Raw genomic sequence first — 20972 nt, 5'->3', positions numbered from 1 at the left:
CAATCCACCCTAACCTGCACATACCTGGGCACAATGGGACAATTTAGCATGGCCAATCCACCCTAACCTGCACATCCCTGGGCACTATGGGACAATTTCCCATGGCCAATCCACCCTAACCTGCACATCCCTGGGCACTATGGGACAATTTCCCATGGCCAATCCATCCTAACCTGCACATCTTTAGTCTATAGAGCCTGGATTTGCAACAATGAAGAACAATGGGATAATTGTTTTCTCTTTGTTAAATATGACAATTTTTCCAAGAGGTATTATTTATGAAATGTATGAAAGTCCGGGTTACCTTATTGTGGCTTTTAATATCATGAGGGGCACGGATAGAGTGAATAGCCATGGTCTTTTTCCCAGCACTGGGGAGTCCAGAACTAGAGGGGCATAGGTTTAAGGTGAGTGGGGAAAGATCTAAAATGGACTTGAGGAGTAACTTTTTCACGCAGAGGGTGATGCATGCATGGAATGAGGAAGTAGTGGAGGCTGGTACAATAACTACATTTAAAGGCCATCTGGATGGATATATGAATAGGAAGGGTTTGGCGGGATATGGACCAAGTGCTGGCAAATAGTACGAGATTAATTTAGGATATCTGGTCAGCATGATTGAGTTGGACCGAAGGGTCTGTTTCTGTGCTGTATGAAACTGTGACCACTCAGAGTGTATATTTCCTTGGTACAAACCACATCAGTTTATTCCAATGCTGCATGATACTTGCTGCATTTAAGGCCAGAAGAAATAGGAACTGGAGTAGGCCATTCGGCCCCTCAAGTCAGCTCCACCACTCAGTAGGATCATGGCTGATCCGCCATTCCTCATGTCCACTTTTCTGTCCTATCCCTGTAATCTGTGAGTTCCCGACTGATCAGGAATTTCTTAAATGTACACATGGACTCTGCTCCCACCGCTTTCTGTGGCAGGGAGCTCCAAAGACTCACACCTCTCTGAGAGAAGAAATTCCCCCCCCATCTCAGTCTGAATTTGGTGCCCCTGTACTCTGAGACAGTGCCTTCTGCTCCTAAACTCTCCCATGGGGGGGACCCTCCCTCTCAGCATTGGCCCTGTCCAGCCCCTTCAGAATCCGAAATGTTTTAGTGAGATCGCCTCTCGTTCTAAACTCCAGTGAGTAGAGTCCCCACCTGTGTAACCTTTGCTCAGGAGATAATCCCTCCATAGCAGAGATCATTCTTTTCTGAACTGCCTTCAATGTAATGATATCCTTCTTTAAATAAGGAGGCCAAAACTCCTCACATTTCTCCAGATGTGGTCTCCCCAGCACCTTGTACAGCTGCAGTAAGACTTCCCTACTCTTACACTCCAACACCCTGGAAATAAGGACCAACATTTCATTAACATTCCTGATTACCTACTGCCCTGTGCGCTCGCTTTTTGAGTTTCGTGCAGAATTCCAACCCAAGACCCTTTGTGTTACAGCTCTCTGCAGCTTTGCCCAATTTAAATAATACCCTGTTCTTGTGTTCTCTCGTCTGAAAAGAACACATTCACATCACCCTAGCACCTCAGCAGGATTTGGGGACACTTCCTAGCCTTTGCTTTGCAAAGTCAGGTTGCAGAAAGAGGTTTGTAGCAACTGGCTCTTCCCTGTCCAAACCAGCTTGAGGGCAGTTAGCGGAAGAGAGTGAGACACGGGCACATCAGATGGTCATGGCAGGAAGGTCCATCCTCACCAATAGAGCTTTGGTTCGGGCTCTGTGGCTTTCTGTCGGAGGTCTTGGGCAACAAGGGACAACATCATTGGAAAGGAAGTGTGGTGTGTGCTTTGTCTACCGATGTGACAACTCAACCATGTCTAATAAGCAAGCTTTAATCTCCTCTGTAGTTGAAAATTACAAGTGGTGTCAAGAAGTTAAGAATCATGAAGGCAAGACTTACATAATTGTGGGCTTGGTATTCTTTTGTCTTGGCGTAATCATCTGGATCGTTTGGTAAGTGCTACATAATACAGAGACCAAACTGAATTTGAATGAGAAAAAAAACTGCATTTAAAATAATTGTCGCAAATTAATTCACTGCATTTAATTTAGCAGGAATTGGGGCAGTAAGTTTCAATTTCAAGAAAATGGCAGTGATTTAATCTTAAAATAAACCTTCAAAGATATCAGTGTCAAACATAGAACATAGAACATAGAAAAGTACAGCACAGAACAGGCCCTTTGGCCCACGATGTTGTGCTGAGATTTAATCCTAATGTAAAATATAGTAACAACTTATGCACCCCACAACTCACTGCTGTCCATGCTCATGTCCAGCAGTCACTTAAATGTCCCCAATGACTCTGCTTCCACCACCACCGCTGGTAATGCATTCCATGCATTCACAACTCTCTGTGTAAAGAACCTGACGTCTCCTTTATACCTTCCTCCCAATATCTTCAAACTATGACTTCTCGTACCAGTCAATCCTGCCCCTGGGGAAAAGTCTCTGGCTATTGACTCTATCCATGCCTCTCATTATTTTGTACACCTGGATCAGGTCTCCTCTCTTCCTCCTTCTCTCCAGAGAGAAACGTCTGAGCTTATTCAACCTTTCTTCATAAGGCAAGCCCTCCAGTCCAGGCAGCATTCTGGTAAACCTTCTTTCCTCCCTCCCCAAAGCCTTGAAAACATTCATGTTAATTCTTAATATTGTAGCATAGTAGTGTTCTGTTAGTCTTACTCAAGCAATGATTTGTCAGAAAATCCTAGCAGACCAATCACAAAATCTATTAGACTGTCCTAAAAAAATGCCTAGCTCACTCACCTCCCATAGGGAAGAAAATCTGCCATTCTTAGCTGGCCTGGCCTACCCGTGTGACTCCAGACACCAAAACAATGTAGTTGACTCTTACCTGACCCCTGAAGTGGACGATCAAGCTACTCAGTTCATGGGCAATGAGAGATGGACAATGATGCCTGCAAAATGAGCAGAAAATAAAGACATATTGGTGTGATATTCCCTTATCACGGTAACCTAAGTTGAAAATATTCCAGGAGCCTTTTATAGATCTGATGCCAAGAGATATAAACTTCATTCAAAACAAGTACTGGTTATAGGTTGAAAAAAAAACAAGCAAAATAAATAAATGAAACAAAACAGATTATAGTTTATGAGAATACAAACTCAGATTCCTGTTTTCTGACAGTGATGCGTTCATTTGCAGGATGATAAACAAATGCTGGAATAGACAAGTAAGTATTTCATAAAAATGATTTGATTCAAACATGGACACAATCTTGAGGATTACAGACTTGATCAGTGTACTAACTGGTGAGAAACTATGACTTCCTTAATAGGACAACAGCTCCAGTTAAGACAATCGACCAACACAGTGACTTGCCACTTTACCCATCTGCACAGCTGTCCCTCACATACTCTCCTTGTCTTCATCGACACACCTCTCTCAGGATCCGACTAGTCCCTGTGCCTTCACTTGTCCTTGTTGGTTTCAGCGATTAGAAATTATCCCGCCAGTTCGACATTGAGACTTCCCGGTCGGAATACTGCAAATCAACACTCAGCAGCTTTTAACTTGTTATAGAGTCATAGAGGTGTACGGTAAGGAAACAGACCCTTCGGTCCAACTTGTCCATGCTAACCAGATATCCCAACCCAATCTAGTCCCACTTGCCAGCACACGGCCCCATATCCCTCCAAACCCTTCCTATTCATATACTCATCCAGATGCTTTTTAAATGTTGCAATTGTACCAGCCTCCACCACATCCTCTGGCAGCTCATTCCATACACGTACCACCCTCTGTGTGAAAGAGTTGCCCCTTAGGTCTCTTTTGTATCTTTCCCCTCTCACCCTAAACCTATGCCCTCTAGTTCTGGACTCCCCCACTCCAGGGAAAAGACTTTGTCTATTTATCCTATCCATGTCCCTCGTGATTTTATAAACCTCTATAAGGTCACCCCTCAGCCTCCGACGCTCCAGGGAAAACAGCCCCAGCCTGTCCAGCCTCTCCCTGTAGCTCAATTCCTCCAATCCCGGCAACATCCTTGTAAATCTTTTCTGAACCCTTTCAAGTTTCACAACATCCTTCCGAAGGGAAGGAGACCAGAATTGCTCGCAATATTCCAAAAGTGGCCAATCGAATTTCCTGTACAGCTGCAACATGACCTCCCAACTCCTGTACTCAATACTCTGACCAATAAAGGAAAGCATACCAAACGCCTTCTTCACTATCCTATCTACCTGTGACTCTACTTTCAAGGAGCTATGAACCTGCACTCCAAGGTCTCTTTGTTCAGGAACACTCCTTAGGACCTTACCATTAATAGCACCTTTTTGCTGCCTCTTGACCCTCCCTTGCTTATTGTGATATTTTCATTAGCAGGACAATAACAGAAGACAACTCACAGATGCAACTCAGGATAATGTGAGTAATTTGGAGCTTTTAGTTTGCAATTGACACAGGGAATGGGCAAAAAAGGTTTCCCTGCAGTCGACGGTGGAGATGGGAGGAAGAGAGCGGTATTTCCCGTGATGAGATAGTAAACAACTAAGAGATTTCCTTGAGAGTGGATCTTTCTGCATTCAGTGAGGGAGTTCAGGAAGACAGAGGGAGGTTAATGCTCAGCGTGGTACTGTGTGTAGCTGACCTCAATACAACTTATCCACTTGTATACAAGCAATTGCGTTTCACATTTCTAAACCCATTTTACTTCATCAGATTTCCCGGGGGTTACTCTGGTCAATTTAAACACAGAAGGCATCACAATTTACAGCTGGAACGTCTCCACTCGATCCATCACGTCCCTGCCAACTGACGGTTGGGTACCCAGCGTCATGCACTTTTCAGCACTTGGTTTGTAGCTTTCCAGGTTAAAGCAGAACCCAAATGGGGTGTAATGGACTTTCTGTCTCCATCACTCTTCCCAGCCATGGGTTCAGGTCCCTAGTCGATGTAAGTGAAATGTCAAGTCACCATGGTATCAGCAGACTGCTCTTGCATTTGAGAGTGTGAGACAGCTGGTGGCATGGGTATCAACCTGGTGAAGCAACCAACCAGGACTGCTTACTTGTCAAACAGCATCTTGGGAAAATGGGAGAAAATGGCTGAGAGCTGGTTCAATGGTAGAATTTCATCAAATCTCTACAGCGTGGAAACAGGCCCTTCGGCCCAACAAGTCCACACCGAAATGCCCACCCAGACTCATTCCCCAACCCTATATTTATAGCCGAACAAAGCCCCTAACCTACACATATTCTTGAACACTATGAGCAAATTAGCATGGCCAAGTCATCTGACCTGCACATCTATGGATTGTGGGAGGAAACCAGACCATCCAAAGGAAACCCACGGGGACACGGTGCGAATGTGCAAACTCCACACACTGTCACCCAAGGCTGGAATCGAACCTGGGCCCCTGGCACTGTGACCTAACAGTGTTAACCACTGAGTCACCATGCCACCCTATGGCACAGGGTCTTATGGTCAGGATTCTAGATTAGAGTGGTGCTGGAAAAGCACAGCAGTTCAGGCAGCATCCGAGGAGCAGGTCGCATGCTGCCTGAACTGCTGTGCTTTTCCAGCACCACTCTAATCTAGAATCTGGTTTCCAGCATCTGCAGCCCTTGTTTTTACTGAGATGGTCAGGAGGGGATGTAGTCCAGTGCAGTCTGTGACAATGGTGCTCCATTAACAAGGTTGTGTTGTCTTTGTTTTTTTTTCAGGAGGTTGTAAAGATACAGGTTCTGAAATGCTTGGGTTTGAAAGGTTTTAGGGTCAGTTTGAGTATAACTAACAGATACTGCCTCGGTAAAAGGCTTTCAAGTTTAAAAATAAACACTTGGACAATGAAAGGGGAGTGGCCAGTTCTCTCAGGTCAGCTTTTCTCTGGTTTGGTTTGGTCTGGTTTTAGCAGTCTGGGTGTTCACTGAAAACAGACAGTGAGGCTGCAGGTCTAAGAAACAGCTCCATGGAAGAGGATGGTCCATGCTGCCATCTCTCTCTCTCTCTCTCTCTCTGCTGTGAGACTCTGTGTTTGATTTTACGTTTTGTGCCAAGAGGTGTTTATGGGGATTGTTGCAAGTATTTGGAACAGCATCATTAAGTTGTGATAGTCTGTTGGGTTTACAGATTGGTTAACTTATTTTGTATTCTGTTCTCTTTGGTTGTGTTTCATTCGATAACCTTGTAAGTAAATTCGGTTTTGTTTAAAACTAAGTGGGTTGAGCAGCTGCATCCCTCCTGGAATATCCACTATACACCTGCTTAAAGCAACTAGCAGCGTTAGGGTCTGCGCTACCTCCTTGAAATGTTTTGAGGGGGTCTGGCCTTGTCTATAACAAGTCTCCCTGAAAGTCAGCATCTGAAAAGAAATGAGAGGGAGGCCATGACTCAGGGAGTGGATGAGGGAAAGTGGGAAACCGTGAGTGAGACATTGAGAGTGAATGTAGCTGAATATGTGGGTGTGTTGGGGAGAGATGTCAAAGAGGAGTCTTAAGTTCCTGTGTTCAGCACAAGTCAATCTTTACCAAGAATTCTTTGCCAAAATAGGATCAGAGAGTTATGGATGTATACAGCATGGCAATAGACCCTTCGGTCCAACTTATCCATGCTGATCAGATATCCTAACCCAATCTAGTCCAGTTTGCCAGCACCCGGCCCATATCCCTCCAAACCCTTCCTATCCATATACCCATCCAGATGCCTTTTAGATGTTATATTGTACCAGCCTCCACCACTTCCTCTGGCAGCTCATTCCATACACGCACCACCCTCTGTATGAAAAGGTGACCCTTCAGCTCCCTTTTATATCTTTCCCCTCTCAGCTTAAACCTATGCGCTCTCGTGTTGACTCCCCTATCCTGTGGAAAAGACTTTGTCTATTTATCCTATCCATGCCCCTCATAATTTTGTAAACCTTTATAAGGTCACCCCTCAGCCTCCGACGCTCCGGGGAAAACAGCCCCAGCCTCTTCAGCCTCTCCCTGTAGCTCCAATCCTCCAACCCTGGCAACATCCTTGTAAATCTTTTCTGAACCCTTTCAAGTTTCACAATATCCTTCAGATAGGAAGGAGACCAGAATTTCACACAATGTTCCAAAAGTGGCTTCACCAATGTCCTGTACACCTGCAACATAGCGACAAGATTGGAGTATTGCAGTAAGGGTGTCTTGCTGCGGTTACCCAGGGCCTTGGTGAGGACACACCTTGAGGACTGTGTGCAGTTTCGGTCTCCTAGTCTTGAGGGAGGGACATTCCCGCTAGTGAGGGATCCCAGTAAAGATTCACCAGACTGATTCCTGGGATGACAGGACTCACATATGGGGAAAGACTGGATGGACTGGGATTGTACTCACTGGAATTTAGAGGAATGAGGGGGAGGAACTCTCATGGAAACATATGCAATCCTGGTGGGAATGCATGGGTTAGATGCGGGAGGAATGTTCCCGATGTTGGGGAGGTCCAGAACTAGGGGTCACAGCCTCAGAATAGAGGGGTAAGCCATTCCGGACCGAGATGAGGGAGAATTTCTTCACTCAGGGAGTTGGGAACCTGTGGAATTCTGTCCCACAGGAAACTGTTGGGGCCAGTTCATTAGATATATCCAAGAGGGAGCTGGATGTGGATCATGGGGCTAAAGGGGTCAAGGGGAGAGGGTGGGAATGGGATCCTGAGATTGTACAGTCAGCCATGATCGTGTTGGATGGTGGTGCAGGTGCCAAGGGCTGACTGGCCTACTCCTGTATCTATCAATCCCCCGTCAACCATCTCAGCTCCAAAAAAAAAAATTCTGAGCGAATTCCGCCTCTCTTTCTCTCAATCACTGAAATCTCACAAGCTCTTAACATTCTCCTGTACCTGTGTTTTGGTTTTTGCCGCTGTTTACCTATTATTTACAATCTATGCTACTTAACTCTGTGATCTGCCTGGATTGCTCACAAGGGAAAACTTTGCCACTGTGCCTCGGTACACGTGACAATAAATAAACTCAATTCAATTCAATTCAAATTCTCCATCCCAGGGCAACATCCTGATGCATCGCCCTCTGTACCCCCTTCCAGTACAATCCCACCCTTCCTGTAATGTGGGGACCAGAACTATACACAGAACTCCAGCCATAACTGGCTAAAGGGATAGCGTAGGAGGAAGGGTGTTCGATTTTTGCATCATTGGGACAGCTTTTGGGATAGATGGGATTTCTACACTATGGATGGGTTGTCCCTGGATGGGAAAGGATTAATTTTCTTGAGAGATCAAATATTTTCAGAGATCTAAGATCTTAAAGAGATCGTAATTGATCTGGGAGATTTTAAATTGACCCAGCAGGGGGATGCAACACAGAGTCGGTGTAAAATCTTGTCCAAGGTCCAAGCAGATCTAGAAGCAATACTAGCGCAGTCCAGTAGGTGGAGATATTATCAAGCTGGAGTGGGTTCAGAGGCGATGTTGTGAGGAACGGGAGGGTTTATGTTATAAGGAGAGGCTGGATAGGCTGGGACTTTTTTCACTGGAGCCTAAGAGGTTGAGAGGAGACCTGATTGAAGTTTATAAAACAATGAAGGGTATAGATAGAGTTAACGGTAGGTGTACTCTCCCGCGGATGAGGGAATGCAAGACTGGAGAGCACATTGTTAAGGTGAGAGGAGGGAGATTTAAAAGAGAGGAAGGGGGGACAAATTTTAGTGGGTGGTCCATGTGCGGAATGAATTTCCTGAGGAAATGGGATGTGTGGGTACAGTTATAATACCCTCTAGTGTTGGACTCCCCTATCCTGGGGGGATAAAAAACCTTGTCTATTTACCCTATCCATGCCCCTCATGATTTTGTAAACCTCTATAAGGTCACCCCTCAGCCTCCGAAGCTCCAGTGAAAACAGCTCCAGCCTATTCAACCTCTCCCTGTAGCACAAATCCTCCAACCCTGGCAACATCCTTGTAAATCTTTTCTGAGTCCTTTCGAATTTCACAACCACCTTCCGATAGCAGGGAGACCAGAGCCCTTAGGAACAATTTCCACTGGACATTCTGCCTCTCTCAGTCCATTTTACACATCCCACGTTACAATGATGACCTGCGATATTGATGTCATTATTAGCCACATCCCTCTCATGTACACAACTAATCCTGTAAATGCATGGTAAATTACAGGCATCTCTATGGACAGCTCTAGGTCCTCCATCGGATCATAGAATCCCAGCATTGTGGAAGTAGGCCATTCAGCCCATTGAGTCCATACCAACTCTCCAAAGAGCTTTGGCATCTATTTTTTCTCTGAAATTCATGCAGTTACCTTATCTTTCTCAAATGTATTCAACAGCACCCTAAATGTGAGAAAAAGTGCAGCGTGTCCTCTCCCTTGCTAAACCAAACACAATTTCAGCATGGAGACGAAAGTGAGACCCTCCTGATGCTGGAGATCAGAGTCGACAATGTGATGCTGGAGAAGCACAGTAGGTCAGGCAGCATTCAAGAATCATCACGCTACCAGAATCACGGGTGAAGTTCTCCAGGCAGTTGCTTGTGAAAAACCGAGGCAGTTTGTGATCTTTGCTTTGATTCTCCTGCTCCTCGGATGCTGCCTGACCTGCTGTGCGTTTCCAGCACTACGTTCTTGACAACAACTTCAGCATGATCTCTCAAATCTTAGGATCTATACCTCACCTTGTAAAAGCAAATGTCCTGTATGCTTTCTTGACCACGCTATCTACCTGCCAAGCCACTTTCAGAGATCTACAGATGCTGGCCAATGTTCATCTGTTTCTCTGCCCTCAGTAATCTTATATTGTATATCCGCTCGTCTTCTGAGCTCAGGATATCATAGTTAGAATTTCCAGGCCTCAAAAATGAATTCCTTGAGCCTTTCATATCCTCCATTGGCATCAAACAGAGCTATGCACATCAAATTTTCAAATTCTATGATGAGATCACTGATCTGCCCTCTCCCAACTTGCTCCCTCATGTCCCTCAGTCTTTGAGGGTGAGTATGGAAGTAATTTGGAACTTTAATTTCAGACAATGAGGCAGGGAAAAGGCCTTGTCTACAGTATCACAAGCTATGGATAGGAGACGGAGATATTTACTGATGGTAAAAGATGATGTTGAGACCATTACTATTTTTCTTTCCTTTTTAGTTTTTGGTTTGGACCTTGGAAATTGGACTTTGAAATTTGAGCAGGGCTTGTTTTAGAAAGAGAAATAAGGAGGGAACTAAAGACTGCTGTTTATCTGGGAACTGGTCTCAAAAGATAATGCAGGTGAATTACTGCTCTGAGGACACTATGGATGACTCAGTACCGAGCCACGCCCAAGATGTTGGGTACTGAAAGCCGGTTGGATGATGACTTAGCCAATTGAGGGAAGACCGATGCTGGCTGGCCAATCACAGAGCAAGAAACAGAAAGCAAAGGAGGAAGGGGCTTTGACTGAGATTTTGGAAGCTGTGAGGTTTATTTGGCTTTGATCTAATTATTGAGGAGAAAGTGAGGTCTGCAGATGCTGGAGATCAGAGATGGAAATGTGTTGCTGGAAAAGCGCAGCAGGTCAGGCAGCATCTAGGGAACAGGAGAATCGACGTTTCGGGCATTAGCCCTTCTTCAGCCCTTCTTCTCCTGAAGAAGGGCTAATGCCCGAAACGTCGATTCTCCTGTTCCCTAGATGCTGCCTGACCTGCTGCGCTTTTCCAGCAACACATTTCCATCTTTGATCTAATTATTCTCCAGTTATTAACTTCTGAACATCCACAGAAAAGAAAACCAGTCTATACCAAATCAGGAAATATGTCCAGAGATCTGCAGATGCTGTTTGCATATATAACTCCAGAATTCATGCAGAATATAATCCAGATGCCTGGATTTCATGAAGGCTTGGTGTTAATCCTCGAAACGGCTGTCAAACTGGCAACTTATGATTTTTATCCCTTAACTGTGTCTGTCGATGTGTGAGTGAAGATTCATATTCAGAGACAATTGGGTTTCTGCCATAGATACTAATTGGATTACTTTGTAGTTCATCTGTGTTCTGAAAAGGTTTATCTAATTAAAATGAATTGTTAACTTTTTGGTGTCCAAGATCAGCTATTCATAAAGTCTGATCAGGAACAACTGAGCAACTTTGAGAGTGATTGAATGGGAAAATTGTGTTGAGAATCCAGTGATAGCGAGGCTGGTTTATTCTGGTTAGTTATCTCTAAACTGATGTAATTTCCCAGACAGTGGATCCTTTCAGCTTCCATTTTCAACAGAGATGTTTCAAAAGACAGAGTGAGGACATGGTCCATAACTGAGTATAATGCAGCTGCCTACAACTCCCTGTCAACTTCAAATACCACGGTCCTCTCTTTTCCTCTGAATAGCATGACAATATTCTCCTCAAGTGAAGCCAGACTGTGCCATTTCAAAGGCTTATGTTGGTTGATCATTTGCTTGTTCTCGTTAACACTGACAATGTTTTTACAACTGTCTTACAGAATGTCAATGTGCTCCCCCTACTGGAGATTGGAACAGAAGGGTGAGCTTTTGTCTGCAGCACAGAGTACTCTTCACAGTTTAAGTGCCGTGCTAGGTGCAGCCTAGAGGATAGAGTGGCAAACTGGGTATTGTCAGGCTGGAGCCAAGGCTGGGTCAGTGCCAAGTCCTGATGCAAAAAAGGAGCATCAACCCCAGGCTGCTGACTACACTAGGGGAGAGTGGTGGCAATCCGGAACGCACTGACTGTGAGGCTGGAACTGGCAGACACCCTCAGCTCATTGGAGAAGAGTTTAGATGTACACTTGTCAAACCAAGGCTATGGGCCAAGTGTTGGGAAATGGGATTAGGTGCTTGGCTTTGACTAGCTCAAACTCAATGGTCCAAAAGGTCTTTTTTTCCCCCTTTGCTGTTGACATCTGAAACTGGAATTTAAAAGATTAACTTGATTGAAACACAAGATGACCTGAGGGGATTTCACAAGGTGGATGTGGAGTGGATGGTTCCTCCTGCCAATAGGGTCAGGATTTGCTCATAGAGTCGTAGAGATGTACAGCACGGAAACAGACCCTTCGGTCCAACCCGTCCATGCCGACCAGATATCCCAACCTAACCTAGTCCCATTTGCCACCATTTGGCCCATATCCCTCTAAACCCTTCCTATTCATAGACCCATCCAGATGCCTTTTAAATGTTGTCATTGTACTAGCCTCCACCACTTCCCCAGGCAGCTCATTCCATACACGTACCACCCTCTGGGTGAAAACGTTGTCCCTTCAGTCCCTTTTAAATCTTTCTCCTCTCACCCAAAACCTATGCCCCTCTCGTTCTGGACTCCCCCACCTCAGGGAAAATACTTTGTCTATTTACCCTATCCATGTCCCTCATGATTTTATAAACCTCTATAAGGTCACCCCTCAGCCTCCGACGCTCCAGGGAACACAGCCCCAGTCTAATCAACCTCTCCCTAAAGCTCAAATGTCCAAACCTAGCAATGTCCTTGTCAATCTATTCTGAACCCTTTCAAATTTCACAACTCCCTTCCTATAGCAGGGATACCAGAATTGTATGCAATATTCCAACAGTGGCCTAACCAATGTCCTATACAGCCGCAACATGACATCCCAACTCCCACACTCAATGCTCTGACCAATAAAGGAAAGCATACCAAATGCTTGCTTCACTATCCTGTTTACCTGTAACTCCACTTTCAAAGAACTATGAACCTGCACTCCAAGGTCTCTTTGTTCAGCAACAAAGACTAGTGAAGAAAGTGTTTGGAATGCTTTCCTTTATCAGATGGTGCATTGAGTATCAGAGTTGGGAGGTCATGTCCTGGCTGTACAGGGCATGAGTTCAGCCACTCTTAGAATACTGTGTTCAGTTCTGGTCTCCCTGCTACAGGAAAGATTTTGTGTAACTTGAAAGAGTTCAGAAAAGATTTATAATGATGTTACCAGGGTTGGAGGGTCTGAGCTACAGGGAGAGGTTGAACAGGCTGTGGCTGTTTTCCCTGGAGCATCGGAGGCTGAGGGGTGACCCTATAGAGGTTTATAAAATCATGAGGGGCATGGAAAAGGTAAATAGACAAGGTCTTTTACCCCTGGGGTAGTAGAGTCCAAAACTTAAGGTGAAAGGGGAAAGATTTAAAAGGGACCTAAGGGGTAACATTTTCACACAGAGGGTGGTACGTGTATGGAATGAGCTGCCAGAGGAAGTGGTGGAGGCTGGTACAATGACAGCATTTCAAAGGCATCTCGATGGGCATTGCTAATTGGAGTGGCTAACCTGATTGAGCAGGACTGCTCTCTGAAACCTCGCAACATAGACAATGGGTGCAGGAGTCGGCCATTCGGCCCTTCAAGCCTGTACTACCATTCAATACGATCATGGCTGACAATGCAATCTCAGGATCCCATTCCCACCCTCTCCCCAATCGGTTGTGTGCAGTAACAGACCATGTGACAGCAAGGCCTGGTGTGTGGGGTCTGGGATAAGGGCATGGGAGAACATACCTCCAGCCCCAAAATTGTTGAACTCAATAATGAGTCCAGAAGGCTGTAGAGTTTCAGATTCCTTGATCCCTTTAGCCCCCAAGTCCAATCCAGCTCCCAATTGGATATATCCAATGAACTGGCCCCCAACAGCTTCCTGTGGGAGAGAATTCCACAGGTGCCCAACTGTCTAAGTGAAGACATTCTCCCTCATCTCAGTCCAGAATAGCTTACCCCTAAATCATAGACTGTGACCCCTAGTTCTGGACTTCTCCAATATCCTTCCCACATCCAGCCTGTCCAGTCCAATCAGGATTTTATATGTTTCTCTAAGAATCCACCACCCTTCCATTGTTTAAAATTCCAGTGAGTACAATCCCAGTCGATCCAGTCTTTCCCCATATATAAGTCCCACCATCCCAGGAATCAGTCTGGTGAACCTTCGCTGGGGTCCCTCAATAGCGGGAATGTTCCTCCCTCAGACTAGGAGACTGAAACTGCACACAGTCAAAGGTTAGTCCATCAAATCTTAACTCTGCTTTAAGTATTTCATTGTCTCCCCACTTTATGATCATGTTTCTTTATTCCAGGGCGCAATGACAAACCTGACAATACTGATAATGAAGATGAGTCAAGTGAGCTGAATGCTGGCAAGGATTTAGAGATCTCACATCATGATAAAATATCCCTGAAGGGTTCGAGAGGAGCCATCAATCTCTCATGGACAATAAGAGATGGACAACAAACACTGGCATTGCCAGTGATATCCACATGAAATGAAAGACTTATTTAAACTCCACAGAGAGATGGGATAGCACAAACGATATTGATCTGATGGAGGAACTATCTTGAGTCAGCAGTTGAATACACTTGGTTTCTCTCTTCGAATCCTTATAGCACGGAAGCAGGCCATTCTGCCTCTCAAACTCACACTGAACATCCCACCCAATTTCTGTAACCCTGCATTTCATGGCTAATCCACCTAGCCTGCGCATATTTGGACACTATGGGTAATTATATCATGGCCAATCCACCCTAACCTTTGGAGTGTGGGAGGAAACCCACGCAGGCACTGGGAGAATGTTCAGACTCCTCACAGATAGATGGCCGAGGCTGGAATTGAACCCAGGTCCCTGGTGCTGGGAGGGGACAGTGCTAACCACCGAGCCACCGTGCCATCCAATATCCACATCCTCAGAACAAGGGTCATTCCAGCTGATGCATCTCGCTGTCTTGGCTGGATTTACTGGTTAGTTAACTGAGAAATATCCTCTCACTTACAGTCATAGAGATATCCAGCACAGAAACAGACCCTTCAGTCCAAATCGTCCATGCCGACCGGATCTCCTAAATTTATCCAGTCCCATTCACCAACACTTGGCCCATATCCCTCTAAACCCTTCCTGTTCATATATCCATCCAGATGCCTTTTAAATATTGCAATTGTACCAACCTCCACCACTTCCTCTGGCAGCTCATTCCATACACGTCCCACCCCCTGGGTGAAAATGTTGCCCCTCAGGTCCCTTCTAAATCTTTTCCCTCTCACCCTGAACCTATGCCCTCTAGTTCTGGACTTCCCCTCCTGACACTTCCCCTCCTGGACTTCCCCTCTGTCTCCGACGCTCCAGGGAAAACATCCTCTCCCTGTAGCTCCAACCCTCCAACCCTGGCAACATCCTTGTCAATCTATTCTGAACCTTTTCAAGTTGCACAACATCTTCCCTGCAGCAGGCAGACCAGAAGTGAACACAGTATTCCAAATATGGCTGAACTTATGTCCTGTACAGCTGCAACATGACCTCCCAACTCTTATACTCAATGTATTGACCAATAAAGGAAAGCATACCAATCGCCTTCTTCACTATCCTGTCTACCTGAGGCTCCACTTTCAAGGAGCTATGAACCTGCACTCCAAGCTCTCTTTGTTCAGCAACACTCCCCAGGAATTTGCCGTTACCAGGGCCTCACTTGATTGTCTGACAGGCTTACCAAGTGTGCAGCCGCTCTGGCTAATCTGAAAGCTGTACCTTCACAGACAGGCTGCATGTTTATGAGCTTGAGTATACTTCCTTTTCATGCCCTTGTCCTCAGGAGGTGGTAGTATTGGCCAGAAAGTCCTTCACCACTTGCCCAGGCTGAGACCTTGATGGTGGGCCGTCTTGGTTACTAATGGGACTCAGTCAGGCCCCTCTGAGGGCAGTACCCACAATGTCAAACAGGACCTCATGTCACAGCAGAAGGGTTGGCAGTTCCAATCGAAACTGGGGCATAATCTGAACCTTCAAGGACAATACCTGACAGAATGTGGGGAGGTGATGGCCTCGCAATATTACCGCTAAATGATTAGTCCAGCGACCCAGCTAAAGTTGCAGGTTTGAATCCCACCAGGCCAGATGATGGAGTTTGACTTTAATTTTAAAACAAAAAGTCTGGACTTATAAAAGAGTGCAATGATGACCATGAAACCACTGAGGATGGTCGGAAAGAAACCCATCTGGGTTCAGTCATGTCCTTTTGGGAAGGAAACTACCATCGTTACCTGGTCTGAGCCGACACGTGACTGCAGAACCATAGCAATGTTGGTGACTCCTAACTGCTTCCTGGGGAATTGGGAATGGGCAATAACTAAAACACATGTTACAGCATCATTCTGTGTCCACTGCAAGAGGTGGGATTTTATTAAACTCTGCATCATAATTTATCTTAAAATCCCAAGGGAGCTTGTACAGTTTCTGGCAAGCAATGATATTCAGAAAAGATACCTATGTTATCAGCAGCCATCTCTAAGATCGGAACTTCGTTAACTTTCTGTTAATGGTTCAATGTTCATTACAGACAAGAATGGAGCTACAAATGATTCTTCCATTTTAACATTAAAAAACTACCTTTAACAGTGGGAGATTCTATAAGACCATAAGATCATACGACATAGGAGCGGATGTAAGGCCATTCGGACCATCGAGTCCACTCCGCCATTCGATCATGGCTGATGAGCATTTCAACTCCACTTACCCGCATTCTCCCCGTAGCCCTTAATTCCTTGTGACATCAAGAATTTATCAATTTCTGCTTTGAAGACATTTAGCGTCCCAGCCTCCACTGCACTCTGCGGCAATGAATTCCACAGGCCCACCATTCTCTGGCTGAAGAAATATCTCCGCATTTCTGTTCTGAATTTACCCCCTCTAATTCTAAGGCTGTGTCCACGGGTCCTAATCTCCTCGCCAAACGGAAACAATTTCCTAGCGTCCACCCTCTCCAAGCCATGTATTATCCTGTAAGTTTCTATTAGATCTCCCCTTAACCTTCTAAACTCCAATGAATACAATCCCAGGATCCTCAGCCGTTCCTCGTATGTTAGACCTACTATTCCAGGGATCATCCGTGTGAATCTCCGCTGGACATGCTCCAGTGCCAGTATGTCCCTCCTGAGGTGTGGGGACCAAAACTGGACACAGTACTCCAAATGGGGCCTAACCAAAGCTTTATAAAGTCTCAGTAGCACAACAGTGCTTTTATATTCCAACCCTCTTGAGATAATTGACAACATTCGCTTTCTTAATCACGGACTCAACCTGCATGTTTACCTTTAGAGAATCCTCGACTAGCACTCCCAGATCCCTCTGTACTTTGGCTTTACGAATTTTCTCACCGTTTAGAAAGTAATCCATGCTTCTATTCTTTTTTCCAAAGTGCAAGACCTCGCATTTGCTCACATTGAATTCCATCAGCCATTTCCTGGACCACTCTCCCAAACTGTTTAGATCCTTCTGCAGCCTCCCCACTTCCTCAGTACTACCTGCCTGTCCACCTAACTTCGTATCATCGGCAAACTTCGCTAGAATGCCCCCAGTCCCTTCATCCAGATCATTAATATATAATGTGAACAGCTGCGGCCCCAACACTGAACCCTGCGGGACGCCGCTTGTCACCGGCTGCCATTCCGAAAAAGAACCTTTTATCCCAACTCTCTGCCTTCAGTCAGACAGCCAATCCTCAATCCATACCAGTAGCTCACCTCGAACACCATGGGCCCTCACCTTGCTCAGCAGCCTCCCATGTGGCACCTTATCAAAGACTTTTTGGAAGTCTAGGTAGACCACATCCACTGGGTTTCCCCGGTCTAACCTACTTGTCACCTCTTCAAAGAACTCCAACAGGTTTGTCAGGCACGACCTCCCCTTACTAAATCCATGTTGACTTGTTCTAATCTGACCCTGCTCTTCCAAGAATTTAGAAACCTCATCCTTAATGATGGATTCTAGGATTTTGCCAACAACCGAGGTTAGGCTAATTGGCCTATAATTTTCCATCTTTTGCCTTGATCCTTTCTTGAACAAGGGGGTTACAACAGCGATCTTCCAATCATCCGGGACTTTCCCTGACCCCAGTGACTTTTGAAAGATCCCAACCAACGCCTGCGCTATTTCCTCAGCCACCTCCCTCAGACCTCTAGGATGTAACCCATCAGGGTCAGGAGATTTATCAATTTTAAGACCTTTTGGCTTTTCTAGCACTTTCTCTTTTGTAATGGCAACCATACTCAACTCAGACCCCTGACTCCCTTTAATTGTTGGGATATTACTCATGTCTTCCACTGTGAAGACTGATGCAAAGTACTTATTAAGTTCTCCTGCTATTTCCCTATCTCCCATCACTAGGTTTCCAGCATCAGTTTGAAGTGGCCCAATGTCTACTCTTGCCTGTCGTTTGTTTCTTATATATTGAAAGAAACTTTTACTATCATTTCTAATATTACTGGCTAGCCTAACCTCATATTTGATCCTCTCCTTCCTTATTTCTCTCTTTGTTATCCTCTGTTTGTTTTTGTAGCCTTCCCAATCTTCTGATTTCCCAGTGCTCTTGGCCACTTTATAGGATCTCTCTTTTTCTTTGATAGATTTCCTGACTTCTTTTGTCAGCCATGGCTGTCTAATCCCTCCCCGGATAATCTTTCTCTTCTTGGGGATGAACCTCTGTATAGTGTCCTCAATTTTACCCACAAACTCCTGCCATTTTTGCTCTACTGTCTTCCCTGCTAGGCTCTGCTTCCAGTCTGATGAGTTTCGACTCAATACAACCTCAGAAAGGCCAAATACTTCCACTGTAGGAGACTGTAGGGTTAGTACTTTGTTGAAGTCCTCACTGATAGCCTTGTGGACACTCTCCCTTTCTTTCCCTGTAGACGCAGTGAGTAAAAACAAGCTTTTGTAGGGATCACAGAATCATAGAAACCCGACAGTGCGGAAACAGGCCCTTCGGCTTAACCAGTCCACATTGACCCTCCGAAGAATAACCCACCCAGATCCCTTCCCTTTCCCTATTACTCTACATAGTGCACCAAACCAACATATCCCTGAGCTTTATGGGGCAATTTCTCATGGCCAATTCACCCTAACCTGCACATTCCTGCACACTACAGGACAATTTCCCATGGCCAATTCACCCTAACCTGCACATTCCTGCACACTACAGGACAATTTCCCATGGCCAATTCACCCTAACCTGCACATTCCTGCACACTACAGGACAATTTCCCATGGCCAATCCACACTAACCTGCACATTCCTGGACACGGTAGGGCAATTTAGCATGGCCAATCCACCCTAACCTGCACATTCCTGCACACTACAGGACAATTTCCCATGGCCAATCCACCCTAACCTGCACATCCCTGGACACTATAGTACAATTTTCCATGGCCAATCCACCCTAGCCTGCACATCCATGGGTACTATTGGACAATTTCCCATGGCCAATTCACCCTAACCTGCACATCCCTGGACACTATAGTACAATTTCCCATGGCCAATCCACCCTAGCCTGCACATCCATGGGTACTATTGGACAATTTCCCATGGCCAATCCACCCTAACCTGCACATCGCTGGGCACTATGGGACAATTTCCCATGGCCAATCCACCATAGCCTGCACACCTTTGGACTGTGGGAGGAAACCGGAGCACACGGAGGAAACCCAGGTGGGACACAGGGAGAATGTGCAAACTCCACACAGACAGTCGCCCGAGGCTGGGATCGAACCCTGGCCCCTGACGCTGTGAGGCAGCAGTGCTGGTCTCTCCCTTTCTTTCCCTGTAGACTCAGTGATAAAAACAAGCTTTCAAAGGGGTGGCCATGGAGTGGCAGCACAAACTGGTAATGCAGAAACTGGGGTTTGCAGAAGTGTCTCTGTTTCCCCATCCAAAGGTTCCTCATCAATGCCAGTGTAGCACATTTCATATTGAACTGCTCAGCTCAAACAGTTCAGGCTTTCAATCTCTCCCTTTTAGGTTCTATTAAAACTGGCTTTAAACAGTCAAAGTCCCACTATATCCTACAAAACGGTGGGTACCATCAGGTACGAATCAATCAACCCCATGTGAATTGGGTGACATGGTGGCTCAGTGGTTCACACAGCTGCCTCACACTGCCAGGCCTCTGGGTTCGATTCCAGTCTTGAATGGCTGTCTGTGTGGAGTTTGCATATTCTCCCCGTGTCTGCATGGGTTTCCTCCCACAGTCTAAAGATGTGGAGGCTAGTGTGAATTGGCCATGGGAGATTGTCCCATTGTGTCCAGGGATGTGCAGGTTAGGGTGGATTGGCCATGGGAAATTGTCCCATAGTGGCCAGGGATGTGCAGGTTAGGGTGGATTGGCCATGGGAAATTGTCCCATAGTGTCCTGGGATGTGCAGATTAGGGTGGATTGCCCATGGGAAATTGTCCCATAGTGGCCAGGGATGTGCAGGTTAGGATGGATTGGCCATGGGAAATTGTCCCATAGTGTTCAGAGATGTTTAGGTTAGGTGATTAGGTCAGGGGAGCAAGTGAGGACTGCAGATGCTGGAGATCAGAGTTGAGAGTGTGGTGCTGGAAAAGCACAGCAGGTCAGACGGTATCCGAGAAGCAGGAGAATTGACGTTTCAGTCATAAGCCCTTCATCTGCTCATTTCTGATAAAGGGCTTCTGCCTGAAATGTTGATTCTCCTGATCCTCAGATGCTGCCTAACCTGCTGTGATTTTCCAGCATTAGTCAGGGGTAAATGTCGAGTAATACTTTAGGGGAATGGGTCTGGGTGGGTTTCTCTTCGGAGGGTCAGCGTGGGCATGTTGGGCCAAATGGCCTGTTTCCACACTGTAGGGATTCTATGAATGAATTCCTCATTTTGAATTTACAAAGTTTTTCCACTTGGAATAAGTGAAAAGGAGGGATCTTATTTGAACTGTGTTCTGATCTAATGCACTTCCTTCCATTTTGTGAATAGAACACTGACACGAGATAAACAGCCAAAAGATAAGCTCTTTATTTCTCTCATCTCATTTGTCACAGCTATTCGGCCTGGGATTACATTCTGGGGCGAGATGCAACGGTTTATGTCCTGTGTTCATCTTGGGCAGTTCTGTAATACATGGCTCTGTGTTGTGCGGGCTGGTTACACGCAGATGTATTGAGATAAACATGACCTTGCAGACAACGTCCCAACAATTCGGTGAAAGACCCTCTTTGGGTGTCCCCACAAGCTGTTGGAAAGAGTTGTTCATGACC

The 20972-nt window shown here is 45.7% G+C and overlaps 1 protein-coding gene across 2 annotated transcripts in view; it reads left to right on the top strand.

Annotated features, from left to right (window-relative positions):
* Positions 1-16317, top strand: part of LOC148139376 (hepatic and glial cell adhesion molecule-like) — a 38779-nt gene extending 22462 nt beyond the window's left edge. The window contains exons 4-8 of one of the 2 annotated variants that reach the window (XM_087980741.1): positions 1854-1959; positions 3174-3201; positions 4353-4394; positions 11433-11473; positions 14015-16317. In XM_087980741.1, the coding sequence (XP_087836867.1) occupies positions 1854-1959; positions 3174-3201; positions 4353-4394; positions 11433-11473; positions 14015-14024 (227 nt within the window). In that variant the 3' untranslated portion in view covers positions 14025-16317. Of the gene's footprint in view, positions 1-1853; positions 1960-3173; positions 3202-4349; positions 4395-11432; positions 11474-14014 lie in introns of both variants that reach the window. The other variant, XM_087980740.1, reaches the window with a different exon arrangement.
* The last annotated feature ends 4655 nt before the right edge of the window (positions 16318-20972 follow it).

This window comes from Chiloscyllium plagiosum, unplaced genomic scaffold (assembly GCF_037043375.1).
Source record: "Chiloscyllium plagiosum isolate Xiang-an unplaced genomic scaffold, Cpla_swu_hap1 HiC_scaffold_38, whole genome shotgun sequence".
Lineage (NCBI taxonomy): Eukaryota > Metazoa > Chordata > Chondrichthyes > Orectolobiformes > Hemiscylliidae > Chiloscyllium > Chiloscyllium plagiosum.
Note: the sequence above shows the minus strand (reverse complement) of the source record. Positions and strands in the feature narration are given on the sequence as shown.